The sequence below is a fragment of the Brachyistius frenatus genome, unplaced genomic scaffold, assembly GCF_029030835.1.
Source record: "Brachyistius frenatus isolate BFR_SWC_R1_liver_20210118 unplaced genomic scaffold, ASM2903083v1 Contig_59, whole genome shotgun sequence".
Classification (NCBI taxonomy): Eukaryota; Metazoa; Chordata; class Actinopteri; family Embiotocidae; genus Brachyistius; species Brachyistius frenatus.
Genome location: NW_027210658.1, coordinates 806,311 through 823,984, shown reverse-complemented (window position 1 = coordinate 823,984; position 17,674 = coordinate 806,311). Strand labels below are relative to the sequence as shown.

The following is a 17,674-nucleotide window of genomic DNA, read 5'->3' as shown; positions in this document are numbered from 1 at the left end:
TGGTATAAAAATATGGATAAGTGCAACTTTAAACTGCATTAAATCTGCACTCTGGAGTTTATATTACTTAATAGGACTGAAATGCAAAGTGTGAAGAGTTGTTTTACAATTGCTGTCATCCCTCTGATGCTAAGTTAAACGGATGAAATGTTTCATAATGTCAGCATGAAGGTGTTGCTGCTTCGCCCTCTCTTGCAGGAGGTGGTGCAGAGTTATACTCTCAACATCACTCGCATTCCTCTGAGTCTGCATCCTCCTATTAAAGGATTTAGCTCCTTATTAGTTGGGAGATCTTTCGGTCTCGAGAATCACAAGGACAAGCATTAACCAGAGCTGCTCACGGTGACCTGAGACAGTAAGATACACAGATAGATACACAGATAGATAGATTAGATAGATTAGATAGATAGATAGATAGATAGATAGATAGATAGATAGATAGATAGATAGATAGATAGATAGATAGATAGATAGATAGATAGATAGATAGATAGATAGATAGATAGATAGATAGATAGATAGATAGATAGATAGATAGATAGATACTTTATTAATCCCTCAGCGCTCAGTTATTTTTAAAAGGCAGACCCAGAGTGTTCTGTGCAGGAGGAAGTCGAGTCCAATTTCACAACAAACACACTGAAACACTGGAATTAACCAGAAAACAATGTGGTTTCATTATTTTTGTTGACGTCCTCATTATGGAAAGCTTTACAAAGCTGTGACTAGTTGAGTGGTATTGCACTCAGTATCAGTCTGACTATGTTGTAATATGCAAAGAAGCTAAGTATTGTGCCACCAATATTAGTAAAACAGAAGTCTGAAAATTACTAAATATGGATGTCGACCATGAACACTTCAAAATGTTCAAAAGAAATAGATTTTGCAACTATTTAATGAGTATTTTTTTTTGTATACATTAAATATGCTTGTTACACGTTTTGGTTAGAAACACTGAATGTATCTAGAAAACATAATTTCTTTCCAACAAACTGCCAAAGGGAACTTTTAACCCTCGTGTTGTCCTTGGGTCAAAATGACCCGCAGCTGTGTTCAACCAAGTTATTTTATTTTCATATTTTTTGGGATCATTGGTGACAAGGAGGCTGTGAGGGTTTCTTTAAAGAATGATGACCGATGATCCCAATAAATATAAAAAATATAGAAATAAAATAGAACTTGGTTGAACACAGCTGCGGGTCATTTTGACCTCAGGATAACACGAGGGTTAAAGTCTGAGCTAACCAGAATTTAATTGCATTCCTGATAATAACATCACCTTCCTGGTTGGTTGCTGAGCAACCACAGCGTCAGAGCCGCTGACCTTAAGATCAGTCCACGAGGAGGAACCCTATCCAAGGCCAAGCTGAGCAGTCGTTCAAAAGCAATGCTCTGGCTTTTTGTCTGATTTAGTGGAGTACAGATGTTGGTGTTGATGTGAACAACGACAGCCTCAGCACTGTATTGAATTCATGATTAGACTTCATTGGCTTTTCCAAAATGCTGAATGCACTCACTCACTGTGTAGTCACACTTTCCATCTCATTCTGACTTATTGCATTGACAATAATCAATTCATAGTATTTCCTCAAAACCATGCTTAGTCTTAATTTTATACAAAAAAATACTACAATAATGACATTATCTATAAAGTGAGATGAATTAAATGTTATTTTAACTTCAAGCATGTTTTAAAGACAAAAAGAGCATGGACGACCTGTCATTTTCTACTTCTAAAATCAGCCAAAACTTATATAACTTACATAAATAATTGTATTTGGCCCTAAACAACTCTGAAACGCTTCGTCCAAACATACAGTTCCTCTGGAAATCATTGTTTTGGCCTCCAGCCCAAGTGTTGCCATGACTCCAAGGTTGTTCTTTTCTTTCCGCATACGGTAACCAAAGCCAGCGTGGAGTGATTACCTAACCGACTGAAGAGTCAGTATAAGGACAAGTATATGTTTGAATGTTGACACATTTAAAGGGACAAGTAAATGTCCTTTAAGTGCAAGTTTCTAGAACTGCTTTCTATAACCTGCACAATATTGTCAAAGTCAAGTCGTGTGTTTTGTGATTCCTAATTCTCTGGATGCACCAATAACTCTCTGAACAGCCTCCGTGTATAAACAGCCCAGTCTACTTGTAGTAGCAATCTACTGGAGCAGAAGCCATAAGTCCCTTTTAAATGTGTCAAGATTCAAACATTTGTATTTACCTAGAAATCTGCTGTTCACGGTTCTGTGATCTGAAATAACTCGGATGCCCCCCCCTCCCCCACCTCTATCTCTTTAGGATAAGGAAGTATCATGAATAAAATCCCTCCTGGCTTTGAGCAGGCAGTTCTTCTTTTTTTTTTTTTTTTTTACCATCAGAGATTTGATCTTTTCTTGTAAAACAGCAACCAGCTCTCATTGAACCCGAAAATAAATGATTCCCCCGATATTACATCCTGTTTACACCTCGCTTCTTTTTTTCTTTTTTTTTATGCACATCATTCACTCCTTCTTTCCTGTAAGCGGGAAGCCCTCTGGCGCAATAGCGCCCTCTCAGGGTTGAGAGCTGGCGCTGCCCCGTCAGTGGCCTGGACTTCATACTGTCTCTTTCCACTACGCGGAGACAACACACCCCTCAGTGGGTTTATGGGGGACATTTATTTGTTTTTGTTTTTTGACCATTTTGACTTTATTACATGCGCCCTCAGCTTTGCGCCTGGATGTACCAGTTGACATGAATGTATTGCAATAAGACAAGAGCTGCTTGAGAATATGTGTGAACCACTGAAGGGAATGTCTTTTCCTCTCCTTGGGGGGGGGAGGAGGATTCTGGCCCAAATTTTGCCCAACGCATTCAGTTTAGTAGTGGGAACAGGAAACTGAGCAAAAGCTATGCGGGGCTCACTTGGCCCTGACCAACCTGCTGGCCACACATATGTGATGGAAGACTTTGCAAACTCCCATTTTTCAAAGGTTCAAGGTCAGCGAAGCGTCTCGCAAGACACTGAAACACGGTGGACAGGGTTTCTACACGAGATGGCAAATCAGCCGAGTATACCACCACATGATCAAGAGACGCTACTCCGGACCAAAACCCTCCTCGTAATGTGTTGAAAAGGTGCCATCGCACATACCAAACCTCATTTCAATCAGGAGACGTGTTTGTAAACAGAAAGGGATTTATTTTATTTTTTATTTGTATTAAGCGCACGACAGTGAGAATAATAACTGAAAGTGTTTGGTGATAGACCACGACGAGATGCCGTCAGCTCTGGTGAGGAGAAAGTGACGGGAGAGAAACAAACACCGACGTGGAGCAGACCAGAGAGGATCGCTGGCGAAGTGCAAAGGCCGGAGTCGGTACGAGGCTGAAGAGGTCGTGGTGTGAATGAACAACATAAAGCCCCTAAAGAATTAAAACCAGCATGCACACATGCGCGGCTATGTCGCCTCGAAAAGCACGTTTGCGCACAGACACGCACGAGCGTAAGCCACTCAATATATGACAATAATAATTGCGCGCGTACGCGGACACAAGTTATACGTTTGTGTTTACAGTGGGAGGACATGAGGACACGGGGACACGAGGAAGTCCAAACGTAGAGCAAGATTACGGTGAGCGGTTTTGCTGCGCAGGAGGACTTAGTAATGTCGCGGATGGGCCGAGTGGGATCCGGAGCGATACCGAGATATCCCTCTTCTTCCTCGCCGAGTTTGTGGAAACGGTGTTTGGGTTTGGAGAGAAGGCCCGAGCTGTCCCGAGGGGATCTATCGGGAGGAAATGCTGCCGTTACCAACATCAATGCAATGCTGCAGGACAGTGGGTTGGGAAGGTCCATCTGAAAATAGTTCACCGGTTTCCAATAAACTTCACAATGTCCCTTTGGAAGAACCATAAACATGAAACGGATTCAGCTGCAGATCATTCAGCACAATCCTGCAACACTCATTTAGACAAAATTGGCTGTTTTCTAGATATGTTTTTCTAGACTCTGTGTTGGTAAGTTGTTTTTTTTCACACTAACAAACGTATATTTGCGTATAATTAGGATTTACTTTCCATCCAGCATATCTTAAAACGCACAAGGAAGCCGTCATCGGGACGTTTGTTCTTCTTGGAGTTCTGCTTCCACCAAACCAGCGATGGACGGCAGCAGAGCAACATTGGAACCGACAAACTTTGGTATGCTTCATTAACCACAATCATATATTTGTGTTTGAAGTCTTTGATATTATTATGCTGGTAGAAACATTGAGTGCCTGCACGTTTACAACACGTCCTTCCACCAGTGTTGGTACTTTGCCTGAGAATGCTATGTGTTGGGTTACAGCGCCCCCTTGTGTCTGAACCTTTGGATTACACAATGCTCACGGAGCTGCAGTTTCCATCCCAAGAAAGCAGTATCAAAACTTTTATTGACAAATACAAAATATCAAAAGGTAACCAATGATTGCAGGTTCACGGAGCCTCAGTTCACCAAACAACAAACTGGTGTTTCCTTCAGAAGATCGAGCACATTGGAATCACGGGGTTCAAAGAGTATCAAAGGACGAAGCCTGGAAAATTCAAGTAGAGGATTCAAGCTGGCCACCGACACGCAACACAAAGAGACGATTCACTCCAGATTTACACCTAGAAAATAAATATCATGACTCTGAGGAGGTTTTGAGGCGTTGGATGGTCGAGGGGTGGACAGTTGGGTGGTGAGTGGAGAGAAGAAGAACACTTCAGGCACTGCTGGTCTGCTCAGTCTTCACACTGCTGAGGAAAACACAGTTTCAACAACATCAACATTTTTTACAGTTTGATTTCCAGCAGCAACGTAGTGAGCAACAAACCACAAGTCCACCATGATAGTAACAGCACACGGTCTGAACCACAGACCACACATCACTGGGTGTCTATTCCTATTTTGATTTGATTTTGATGTGACGAGGCCTGACATGTTTTCTCACTATAGCTAAACAATAACAATAACTATAGCAACTTTTATGAAACGCAAAAGAAGCACCGGCCCCTCAGTACGGGTACGGACCATTTAGTTGGTTTAACAGATACAGATGCAGGATATATGACTCTTTAACTAACTGATTTATTATTTAATAATTACAACAAAAAAAATTGGTTGATTTTCATTTCTACAGTCCTGTTAAACATATTTTTAAAGTAATCATCTCATAGATTTTCATTTAAATGCGAGTTGTTTAATGCTGCCGAGCGAGTTCAGATATTCCTTTTCGAACGTTGCGATTAGAAGTCGGAGAGTCAATCAGCCCGAGAGGTGTCGGTTCGAGTTTCTGAAGGTTCCTGTAACGTAGTTTTCTTCCACAGAGGAAACACATTGCTGACGTGTGAAAACAAGAGTTCAGAGTCTCCACGTCTTTACTGCACTATCGCACACAAGACGTGTGGCAAACACAGCTGATGAGCTCGGAGAGACCGTGTGGAAAATGCCTTCAGAGAAATGAATTGCGGAGGAAGCGACTCGCTGCAGCAGCAGGCAGCGACAACCAGCTGCTTGTAGACCGACTGCAAGTTCTGATAAAGCTGAAAGCTCGTCTCAGATCTGACTTCAGTGTGAGCATATGGCTCTTTTCTGGAAGAAAAAAAAAAAAAACGGATTCAAATTGAACCATCAAAAATGGAAATGCTATTGTTGAGTACTCCTTTGTTCAGTTTTGTCAGCACCAGTTCACAACCGGCCAGCAGTGAACTTTAAAACTCAACTGTCGCTGAGATCCGGCCGTTTGTTACGTTTAGTTTTAGACTCTGCATGGAAATGTTTTCAATACAAGAAGATACAAAGTGAATTTCTCGTCTTGCACCTGCGCACGCATAAAAAAGGCCGATGAGAAGCATTTCCACGGCGAACGGATGAGTTGTCTGTAGAAGAGGGGTTTTTCAGGTTTACAGGAATCATTGCTGCAGGAGGCCGAGGAACCGCTTCAGTGTGAACACAAGTTTACACTGTTTCAAAAAAGCAACCGGTCTGAAAACCAAGTGAGTAAATACTCCAAACAACAAAAAAAAAAAAACACGACACATGAACAACAAAGACGCGTCACCTTATCGAGTCGCTCTTCTCGGTGCTGCTGTCCTTCGTCTTCTCTTCTTCTTCTTTTGCATCTGTGGTGAGATGGAGGGAAAACAAAGAGCCTCTTATTCACATCCCGCATCATCTCACCATGGTTGAAGTACTCGGGGCCATCTTGAGGAACCCACCAGCTTTCGTCTCCTCTCCGTCCTTCTTGTCCTCGTCCACTCGGGGCCTTTTGGCTCCCTTCCTGCGGTTGGCCACGTTCCTCCGGCCGCCCTCCCCCTCGTCCTCCGAGTCGGAGAACTCTTCATCGCAGGCTATCCTCTTATCTGTGGCACGAACTGCAACCACACAACAACACGGTCCGATGAGTGGACTTCCTGCGGACGGCCTTGTCCGTGAGGACACGTTGAAGGAGAACGCGCGACGTTCATAGGAACGACTGCAGGGCGCCAAGACGGTCTGTTTTACACCTCCCTACTTTATAGCGGGCGATTGTTGTTCCACAGGTTCATCAGGGCTGTCGAGGCAAAAGTCAGACATTTCTACTTTCAACAAATCCATCAGAAATGTGATCTGTTGGTATTTCAGTGGTTCCACTTTTTTTGTCTGTCTGTCTGTCTGTCCACCGATGTCGAACACATGTTTCAGAGCTACAGGAGTCACGCTGACAGGATCCTTGGAGATTTCAGGTTTCCGCGTTATTAACTCGTGTCAACAAAAGAAGACAGCAGCAGCCGGAGCTGACACACGCTTCGCACATCGGTGATCTCCTGCCGGTTAAACTGCAACGCCGACGTAGACTAGGAAATAAACAAAAAATAAAAAATGAACACCTCCTTGTTTAGATTAGGTGAGATTCGATTCGATTTTATTAATCCCACAGCGGGGACATCTCGTCGTCACAGCAGCGTGTACACGTGTTCACCCTTCTGTGGCAGGAATGAAACGATGTTCACGTTTTAACAACGTTTCATTCATGATTTATTGATTCAGGAAATTCGATTCCATCAGCATCCCTCCACCGTCACCAAAGTCGTGTTTCCTTGTTTAGTTCATTCAAACGAGTACGTTGGTTGAAACTTTTGACTCTGCGACACTAACGTGAAGTTTCACGCCTGTTTTCTGAGTTATGGGTGTTGCAGACGTAAGATTAGTCTGCCGGACGGACGGTACGTCAGCCGGAACCTTTAACACGGTTTTTCCATTTAAATAAGAGACTTGTGGGGTTCTCAAAAACTAAATACACCAAAAAAAAAAGAACTTTTCAGATTCGTAAAGCTTTTTTTTTTTTGTCAGAAAGACACACAATGGTTCACGTGCACCTTCTTAAATCAGAGAAAGTTGCGCATCGGAAGAAATGACCCTCGGCTGTTGCCGTGGTGACGGTGAGTTTGTGTTCAGGTCCTCTGAGGTCCAGTTTTGTGCGTTTGTGTTACTGTGCGGTTGAAAGGGAATGCCGCGCGAAATTAGACGTCGGGTCTTACTGGACAAGCGTTTGTCGGGGTCCTCCGTGTCCTCGTCCACCGTGTCGTCTGGGACGGCGTCCTCGGGGACGGCCTGCATCTGAACGCCGGGGGCGTGAGGCAGCATCCGCAGGTTCTCGAACAGCCGCTGCCTGACAAGTCACAGAAACGTTACCGGGAGTTCGCCCGCAACTTCCATTTCCCGCAGCAGTTCACCACGTGGGGGCGTCCGCACAGCTCGAAGCAATTCGAGGGAACGAACAAGAGAACGGACGGTTATTAGACCGCGAACATCTCGTGGCGCTGCGACACGTCCTCTCGCGGATCAGGATTTTTTTTTAATTATTATTATTTTTTTTTTAACGTCGGCAGCAACGACAACCGCCCCGTACGTTGCAACTTGAAGTCACTTACTTGATCTTGTCCGTGTACTCGCGTGTGTTCTGGTTGGTCATGTTGGAGGGGCTGATGTGCAGCTTGAAGTCCGGCCCAAAGTACTCAAAGTAGTCGTTGTACGGCAGCTCTGCAATGGAAGCGTCACGGGGAAGAATAAGGCAACTGGAAGAAACCGAGCCAAGATGAACACAGCGGAGAAGATTTACACTGGAGATAAAAAAAAAAATTAAAAAAAAAAAAACGAGTGTCAAATGATCAGTCGTTTGGACTGAAAGAGGAGCACTAACACACCTGTTAAACATGATTTACGGAGGCTTTATAACCTGCACTGATCCCCGCTGAGGGCACGATGAATTGAAACGAATGGGGAGTTCACTTAATGTCTCCGAATGCCATTAAGAGAACCGCTGGCCCATTCAACAACCTCTGATTACGTCCCCCTTTTTTCATGTTCGACACACTCGGTGTGCTGACTCAGCTCGCTGGGAACAAAGGCAGGAAGCGGGCCGGGCCTTTCCAGCGGTGAAGTCATTGAACATTAACTAGACACCCCGACACCTCCACCCATCACGGCACCACAGGCTGCAGACACGCACACACACATTATGCAATCAATTAATGGCGTCACGGTTAGAGATGCTCCACCTGTCCCTCTCAAAAATCCACTTTCAATGTCTTGTGGTGAGATGGCAAGAAAAGAAGGAAAAGAAATTCAAAACCTTTTTGTTATTACGGTGCTTAAGTGTCTATTTGGGATGTGTTATGATTTTCAAATGACTGAACGGTCATTAAATTATATCAAAAACTCAAATGGGTTACGCTTAAAACCAAGCGACAACCATCGGTGAGGTCATCGACCATCGGTGAGGTCATCGACCATCGGTGAGGTCATCGGCCAACAGTGAGGTCATCGACCATCGGTGAGGTCATCGTTGGTTTGTGAACGTTATGAATCCTCCAGTTCAGATTTTGTCCGTCACCATCTTTGCTAGTTCGGAGCAGGAAGTGACCATATTTGGAAGAGCTGGGGGGGAGGAGCCTGCAGTGGATCTGGTCCAATAGAAATGTTGTGGAAGGACCTGAGGGAAACAGTTCATGCTAAGAACCCACCAACATCCCATAGTTCAGGATGTTGTACGGAGGAATCCGATTGCTCCAAGCATCAGTGGGAGTTACAGCAGACACTAAAAGCAACGGTTCACTTTTTTTTGGACATAAAGTGGAATATGGAAATTCAAATCTATGTTTTTCACTACAATACGCAACAAATTTGGGACTCTATTGATAAAACACTGTCAGATTTGTGATGGACAGAATAGTAATCTATTTTAATCCCGTTTTCTTCTTCCAACTGACGCCCACATTAACCATGATGCACCTCAACTGCCAAATGGTTCACTAGTAGTTGTGATTGCAACCTGGAGTCTTTAGGTTCAAGCAGAGATGAAGAGGAGCCAACAGATTATTGCATTTTTTTTTCTCGCCCCAACACAAGTGTGACCTCAGTCGAGGACATTCAGCGGGCTGAAAAGTAACCGAAATAAGTCTGTAAAAGAAGATTCCCGCGGAGGCCTCCGTACTGGAAGGAAGTGTTTTCTTTCAAGGCTCCTGAGCTTAAAAAAAAAAAAAAAAAAAAAGGTTGCGACTCGCCGCACTGAGCTAATACTGCCGTGCTTCCCGCAACACGCCAAAACCAAAGCTTTCGTTTTTTTTAGTTCCCATTCAGTGAGATGAGACAAGTGACGAACCGTCGGGGATGTCCGTGTCCAGAGCCACGGCCGTCTCGTAGGTCCAGCAGCGCGCCACGTTGCGGATGGTGTATCCTCCTCCGCCCAGCATGAGCAGCGGCAGGTTGAAGGTCTTCACGTACTCCACACACTTGGCGTGCCCTGGAGGAAACAAAAGGCACGATGCAGCACTTTCTTTTTGGTTCCTGACCCTCGCTCGTAACTTCATTTTTAAAATAAGTCTACCCGTCACCGCGGCAGTCTAAGAAGCGCTTTGCAGCTTCACGCAGACCGAAGGCGACGGGGGCCGTCGGAGGTGTTCTCCTTGCCGACGGCGGCGACTCAGGGTTTACTCGTCCTAAGGTTGAACCGCCAAACCTGCAACGAGCGGGCAACCTGATGTGCTTCGGCACCTAAGCAACGGCAGCGTGACGCGGCGTGTCCGTACCGCGGATGGTGAGGTTGAAGCAGCCGAGGCGGTCTCCGGAGAGAGAGTCGGCGCCACACTGCAGAACCACGGCGCTGGGCTGGTACATCTCCATCACTTTGGCCATCACCTGCAGGACGCAGCGGAAAACCACAGTGAGGAGCGTCTGGAAGAGGGCGTGGCTTAACCCTCACAACCAACCCGCCCGCCCGTCCGCTGCCACGTGGCAACGAGCCCTCAAGATTGAAAAGTAGCTTCTAGGTTTGCGAAGACAAAAGATATGTTTCATTTTTGTATTAGTCTTGATTTTTTTGGTTTTTTGTGTGTGTGTGGAAGTAAAGCTCTGGGCGTGGGCGTATCATGGATGGTCCGACTGAGAACAACAGGTTTGTGCGACCTTCTGTCCATTTAAAGACCATTTAAGGAAATGTCTGAATGTTTTGGTTCAGTTATTGATTTATTTTTTTGCTTGTTTAACTATTGGGATTTTTGGAACGTGTTGTCTTGTATTTAATGTTACCTGATGTTACCTTCTTTTAACTTTCTAAATTACATTTGCAAATGTTTTTTTTTTAAATTTTTTAATGTTTCTTTAATATCTTTTTGACGTGAAGCACTTCATGTCATTCTCTTGCTGTGAAACGCTTTGAGCTGCATTTCTTGAATGAAAGGTGCTCCACAAATTAAACAAAAGTTTATTGCTATTATTATTACTGTTGTTGTCGTCTCCTGAGGGAAATATGTGGCTGTAGCTTCAGTATTTACCGTCCTGACAACGGTCCAACAGAAACAATCCCAGAGTTGAAGCAGATATTCAGAAGTTTTTTTTAAAGTTACTGGAAACTTCAGCTGCAGTTTATTGCTGCACAAGAGCTGGAAAGTAAAGGTTCAGATACTTACACCACTCACAAATATGTAATATTGGATTTATTATTCTCAATAAATAAACGACCAAGTATACTATTTGTATCTCATTTCTATCATCGGGTGCTCTTGGGAGAAAATTGAATGATGTTTTATATTCGATTGATTTAGGAATATATTCAATTCTAAAGGCTTCGCAGGGTTCCGTGCACCACGTATCTCTGTTTGTGATCCATTTTGTCTGCCTGCCCTTTAGTGCTGAGCAGGTCGTGTAGAAAACAGTCTCGTGGGGAAGAAAAAAATAAAAAATCACCAGTGAGCTAAAGGATGCTAAAAAGATTGAAAAAAATAAATAAATTTAAAAATATATATATTATTGTTTAGTGCAACTTTGAGTCTCCAAACAACATGTCTCCAAGAAGAAAGTGGAAAAAGATGTAAAAAAAAAAAAAAAAAAAAAAGCATTTTGAAAAGGTCAAGAATATTTGCAGTGGAATATTAAAAGACAGGTTCATGTTCACGCTTCGTACTCACAGGCCTGAAGATTTGCTGATATGACTCGTCATCAATGCCATCTCGCAGCGGGAAGTTGACGGCGTAATATTTGCCTTTTCCAGCTCCAATATCCTGAAGAAGAACCCAGAGAAACGGGAAACGCAGACTTCGTCAGTTTACCAATGCAAATGTTGGCTGCCGAAAATCAACAAGACCACTGATCATTTTCAGAAAAACATTGCCTATGAATACTGTGTTTTATTCTTACTGATAAAACGTCTCCTCCTTTAATGCCTTTGAACTCTCCCACGCCAGCAGCGCGATGTTTTGCTGCTTTCATGGCTAAACTGGGAGTTGTGAAGGAAAACGTTCTGCTCACCCTCAGGTCTCCGGTTCCAGGGAAGTACTCCCCGTATTTGTGGAAGGACACCGTCATCACCCTGTCGGTGGTGTAGAAGGCCTCCTCCACTCCGTCTCCGTGGTGGATGTCTATATCGACGTACAGTACCCTCTGGTGGTACCTGGGAGACAGAAACGTCCTGCAGGTCACGGCTCTGAGACTACGAGGAGACGCGTTGGACGTCCAGAGGCTCCCGAGGGGAGACGAGAGGAAGCTGCGACCTTCGCCAATAACTATTTGGGAGTTGTGCCGCTTGGTCGACGTCGGGCGCCCGAGCGAAAGCTGTTTCTGTGACCAGGACGCGCCTCCGTCACTTCAACTCGGGGCTCGAGGTCAGTCTGAGGCGGCCGACGCAAATAAATCGGCGCAAGCGGTCGTGAACCGCGCGGCTCCTCCCATTGTGACCGTTCCCCGTGAATCGGACGCAACATTCGATGTGCTCTCTCTCCGCTCGGGTTTCAGGTCCACGTTCCGGACGAGTTCCCCCCCCCCCCCCCCCCCCAAAAAAAAGCCCCTTTTGGTGAAGGTCAGAACTTCCACTCCGCTCATTCCCTGGATTTCTTTTTTATCGCCCCTCGTCGACACGCGTACTTTTACTTATACGGACGAAATTAAATACGGACTAAAAATGGAAGATTCTCTCACTTGAGTAGCTCCAGGATGGCCAGCACGATGTCATTGACGTAGCAGAACCCGGAGGCTTCGGACTTCTTGGCGTGGTGGAGTCCCCCGGCCCAATTCACCGCGATGTCCGTCTGCTGCCTGTTCAGCTTCACGGAACCGGCTGAGAGCGGGGGAAACAAGGCTGGATTTGGTGACGGTGAACTCGTACGGCCGACTCGACGCAAACACGGCAGCAACGCAGCTTTTTAACCAGCGCCGGCTTCGCACTTTGCTCGAGATTTCAATGGTTTAGGAATTTCGGATGCGAGTAACATCAGTTGACGGCGGGACGAGAATACGCAAAACTCTTGAGAAACTCTGAATATTTCCAATCGTCTAGGTTTTTTTTATTTTTTTTTAGCAAAACTACAGTAGCTAGAAAACCAGCAACAGAAGAAACATGTACAGACGCCGCTTCCAAGTATTTATTTTTTTTGTGGTAGTTCGCGTTGCCGTTAGCTGCATTAAATCGATGTTTTGGGAGTTTCCGAACGAGGTCGGTTGGGCTGGTTTGCGCTCTCTCCTCTGGTCGGCTTGCCTACTTCGGGAGGCATCTGTGCAACGCAGTAAATATGGATGCGACTTCGTGTCAGATCTCCTATTTCGTCGCATTCTGCTGATGGTGTCCGGGTTTGTTTTCGACCGTTTCAAACAAAAGCGCCGGCAGAAACGGCGCTCCGTCCGAGGCGCCGGTGTGAGGCGCGTCGTTTTTGTTCGAGTCGACCAAAATTCCCACCCACGAATGTTCTTTCTTTTTCACGTACCAGCGGAGCCGCCAGAAGACAGCTGGCAGAACTCAAACAAGCCGTCGAACACCGGGCAGTCCTCCCCGACGTTGACTGAAAGATCAAACCGAGGACACGTCCTTCGTTTCAAAATACATTGCAAATCGACAAAAACAGGAATCGCAGCTTGTTTTGAGCGTCGGGGACATTCCCCGGTCTTCTGTGATGTCCCACAGAGGCCACGGAGACTCACAGCGCTGCATCTGCTTGCTGAACTCGGACATGTTGTCCGGCCGGATGGATCGCAGGAACTTGATGTAGTCGTCGCTGTGGTACTTCGTCATCTCCTCGGCCGTGGCTTTGTGCGGCCTCTGAAACAAACGAGAAGACAAGTTGGACGGCAACGGGGACGGACGCGCCGGCGGGACGACGAGTTCAAACGACGTACGTCGGAAACGTACGTAGATCTCCATCTTCCTGTACAGTCCGTAGTTGAGAAGCAGGTTGTGAGTCATCCGAATACGATGCGGTTTCATGGGATGTCCTTGTCCGTAGTAATAATTCCCGATGTCACCTGTAAAGAAAGTTTAATAAAAACACGTCAACACGACAGTGTGTTGAGTAGAATTGACGACGCAAACGTACAAATATCACAACAGTCGTGACTAAATATCTGAAAACTGGTCATGTGACGTTTGCGGGATAACCGGAGAAGAAATAGTCGGCGATATGTTGACCAAGAGAGGAAAAGTAATTTACTTCAACGTTGACAATGGACAAAAACTAGAATTTAACAGTCAACTTTTTTTTTTTTTAGTAAATTACAAAAATCTTAATGTATGGATTTTGTTTTCCTTTTCTTTTCTTTATGTCCTGCCACTATCCATGAAGGTGTTAAAACTGGATTATTGCATCTGGTAGGAAATATTCATAAACAATACTTCATCTAAAGCAGCAACAACATGGAAACATCGGATCTCGAATTAAAACACCGAATGCATAGAAAGTTGTGTCAAAAATGAAAGCAGGATCACAATATCAACAAACGTGAAGTTTGACGAACTGAAACTTCAAAAAAAAAAAAAAAAGTACAACTTAATGTGAGTTTCTGCAAACCTCTGGTGTTGTATTTCAACATGTCTCCTCGTGCCAGCCCAGCGTCTGAATGAAGAGGAACACGGTAACGAATACCGTCCTGTGTGGGAGTCACAGGCACGCGCTCGTCGGGCTAATTATCCCCACCGCTGATGGGTGTCTTTTCACGCGCTCGCTCGCTTTAACGTCGGGCGCTTAAAAACACCGATCACACGTTTGCCGCGCGCGGTGACGCCGGTCAGCGCCGACGCTCAACAAGCGCGTGTTAAAACATCCTGCAGTCACCGGCAGCCGCGCGGACTTTAGCTGAGCGGCTAACGTTAGCCGGCCAGATGCCTCCCTCCGGGCTCGCGCTCGCACGCACACACACACACACACACACACACACACACGAGGAGGTCCCGTACCGTCGTAGTAGTAGCAGACCTTCTTCCTGGTCCCCCCCGCTGTCGTGTAAGCCATGTCCAGAAAGCCTCCACCGAGCCGGCGTGACTTTGTTCCCGCGGACGGAGAACGAGATGGACGATGTCAACACAGAAGAAAACACCGCGGAGGGTTGTTGAGTGGGAGGAGCCACTGCAGCGGGGGCGGGGCCTGTGTCCGCGACGCCGCGGAGGCGGACCCGGGCCCCGCCGCGGGCCCCCCCTGCTGAATGGTACTTACACTGCTGCACACATATCAGGGGTGAATTAGTTTTACGATACGTAATGCGTAAATATATGACAAAGAGATTGGAGAAGACAGATAAGTAGTATTAATCATATTCTTGTACTGCCCTGATAAACACTAGATGTCAGCACCCTCTTTCAAATATTCCGATCTGCACCACATCAAGTACAACAACAACAACAACAACAAAACACCCTATCACCATATTAAATGCCATTTAGTCTACTTGAAACCTGGCTGCTAATAGTTATTTGACTTACATCTTATTCATGGTACAATTTCACCCATTTTTCACTTCAAGAAATTCTAAGAGGCCAGAGAAATCAGAATAATGTAGAGCAGGCAGATGTTTGCTCATGGACATTGTACAGAAGCATTAACCTGCTGTGACTGACACCCGCCTACTCAAGGTCCCTGTGCAGGGTTTATCCTGTTGCCTTCATATTCACGTCGCTTTGGGTTGCGCCTTTCTCCTCTCTCCCCTCTACACAGCTGGGCAATCACCGCATCACCCGTGTGTCAATGATGGCTCGTCTGGTTTTCAAAGTTACAGATAACGGCCCTTCTTTCAAAAGATATGCAACCATTCGAAACGCAGATCAGACAGACAACACAAAACGGACTAATCACCTCCTCAATAACATCACTGTTGTCTCATCAACCTCCCAACAGTTGAACTATTCCTTTTAATAAAGAGGAAAAAAAAAGAATACACAATAAATCAACTCGTAAATATTTACATGTTCTTTTAATTTAACCATTTTTTTAACAACACACTTTATGATACAGAATGAGTATTTTGCACAGAAACAGACACATTTTTGCTAATCATGAATAAACAGTTGGTTTGAAAGGAATCATCAGAGGATGACTTTTTTTTTTTCACTATGGCTTTTTGCCAGGTGTTTGGCAAACCAGTGACAAAGCTGCAGGGGAAAGAAACAGCATACTTACATTAAAAACACAAGCTCAAGTCTTAATTGCGCTGAAGGTTTGGGGCATGGTGACGGTTAAATTGGAAACACTAGATCTATTCTGGTAAGCATTGAATATTCACTGCATACTGCGTTGAGAATTAAAGGAGGCCACCTTCTAATGGACTGATTACAGCAGGCATTAAAGTGAAGACGATGAACAAACAGAAGAGTCTACTATGTTATAATGGCATCTGGATTGCACATGCAGTTTTGGTCAAGTAAACAACAAGCTGGGGAACAAAGGAACATTTTATTTGTCTATCAGATGTCATCTGTTTTCTTTGAAGGTGTTTGTCATGAATAGAAGCATCACACATAAGCTTATCTTAACAGCATGAATGTCTGTGTTTGATAGTCTTTAAAAAATAATCTCTTTAGTTAATTGCACAGCTCAGTGCTGAGTATTTTTTTTGTTCACGGGGAAACATTGACAGACAGGTCAATAAATCTGCAATCAAGTGCTTTGAAATGAATATTTCAGTCAAATCATCATCAAACTATTTAGTTGTATTTTCACACATAAAGACAAACTTACATTAAGTTCCTTTTATATTTGGTCACACCGTCATTCTTTTAATAAAATGAATCAAAGTGCTACTAAAATCTTTTGAGATCTTGCAGCTTGGCTTTTTAATAATCTCATCGCAGGAGTTCAAACTCGTCATGGCCAGTTGAATGTCCTGCCGATGATCTGGTAAAACTTCTGATTGAACGGGTGGAAGAAGTTCTGCAGTTTAGTCACCACTGACGGGTCCACGTCGGGATGGATGCGGCCCTTGCTGCCTGCCAGGCACTTGTTGAAGACAATGTTAAATCGCAGACAGTAAAATCCCCTGGTGGTGTTGAAGTACAGGTTGTACTGGCTGATCCTGGAGGGGAGGTTGAGGAAACGCTCGACGAGCTGCAGCTCCGGCAGTGGGTCCGTGATGAGGCGATCCCCGTCCACGATGTGGAACTGCTCCACGGGAAAGTACTTGAGCCAGCGCTCCAGGTGTTTGGTGTAGATGCTGGTCCGGACAGCTTTGTACTTTGTGTTCACCTCGCAGGTGTTGGTGTCAATAGCCAGCTTCTCAAACCTCTGATAGGTCTTGTTTTTGCGCTCCTTGCCCTCCAGCACTTGGGTGTAGTCGGACACAGCTCTGGTGGTGGGCTCGCGGACAATGATCAGCAGCTTGATGGAGGAGTTCATCTTGAAGATGCGTTCAGGGACCTCCTCTGTAATGAAGTAAGCAGGGCTCTTCTCAATGGTGATCTGATGGGGGAAAGAGAAGGGCATCTTCCCCCTGTACCAGTCCATGCCCCGGGCGTAGTTTTTGTCGTTGTCGAAGAAGTGGATTTCCTGCGAGGCCTTGACCACCGCTGGATGCAGGTTGAGCATTTCCAGCAGGGCTCGGGTGCCCCCTTTGCGGACCCCAATGATGATGGCCCGAGGCAGCTGCTGGACCAGGTTGTGCAGGCGGATTTGCTCTTTGGTGGCATTGCCCTTACGTAGTTCGTGGAGGAGACCACGCTTGAACTGCAGTGTGCGGAGAGGAATTTGTTCAGCCTCGGGGGGGAACGCTCTGCTCTCAACGGGGCAAATGGGTTGTAGCCTGAAAGAGAGAATAGGAAACAGACATCTTCAGTCAGCTAGTTCGACAGGACTTATTCATTATCCATCTGACTAGTTAAACTACTAGACTGTAAGACTTCTTGTTAATTGAAACATTGTTTGGGGTTAAAAGCTGAGAAAGCAC

The 17,674-nt window shown here is 45.2% G+C and overlaps 2 protein-coding genes across 5 annotated transcripts in view; both read right to left on the bottom strand.

Annotated features, from left to right (window-relative positions):
* Positions 1–4,395: 4,395 nt before the first annotated feature.
* Positions 4,396–14,847, bottom strand: LOC138625117 (histone deacetylase 2). Of its 3 annotated transcripts, none has more exons than XM_069705829.1 (14): positions 14,700–14,847; positions 13,659–13,771; positions 13,451–13,568; positions 13,237–13,311; positions 12,455–12,593; positions 11,789–11,930; positions 11,449–11,541; positions 10,072–10,180; positions 9,645–9,785; positions 7,915–8,023; positions 7,522–7,652; positions 6,220–6,375; positions 6,063–6,123; positions 4,396–4,758 (listed from the first exon to the last, which is right to left on the bottom strand). In XM_069705829.1, exons 1-14 carry the CDS (start codon positions 14,752–14,754, stop codon positions 4,725–4,727), a joined length of 1,476 nt encoding a protein of 491 aa, XP_069561930.1. In that variant the 5' UTR covers positions 14,755–14,847; the 3' UTR covers positions 4,396–4,724. The 3 variants fall into 3 exon arrangements, with proteins under 3 accessions (XP_069561930.1, XP_069561931.1, XP_069561932.1); XM_069705830.1 differs by having other exon boundaries at positions 4,396–4,755; XM_069705831.1 differs by lacking the exon at positions 13,237–13,311.
* An 845-nt stretch (positions 14,848–15,692) lies between these two features.
* The window catches only part of LOC138625111 (heparan sulfate glucosamine 3-O-sulfotransferase 5), a 62,918-nt gene continuing 60,936 nt past the window's right edge, over positions 15,693–17,674 (bottom strand). For both annotated transcript variants that reach the window (XM_069705817.1, XM_069705818.1), the window contains one exon: positions 15,693–17,530. In XM_069705817.1, coding sequence (XP_069561918.1) covers positions 16,600–17,530 — 931 coding nt within the window. In that variant the 3' untranslated portion in view covers positions 15,693–16,599. The remainder of the gene's footprint in view (positions 17,531–17,674) is intronic.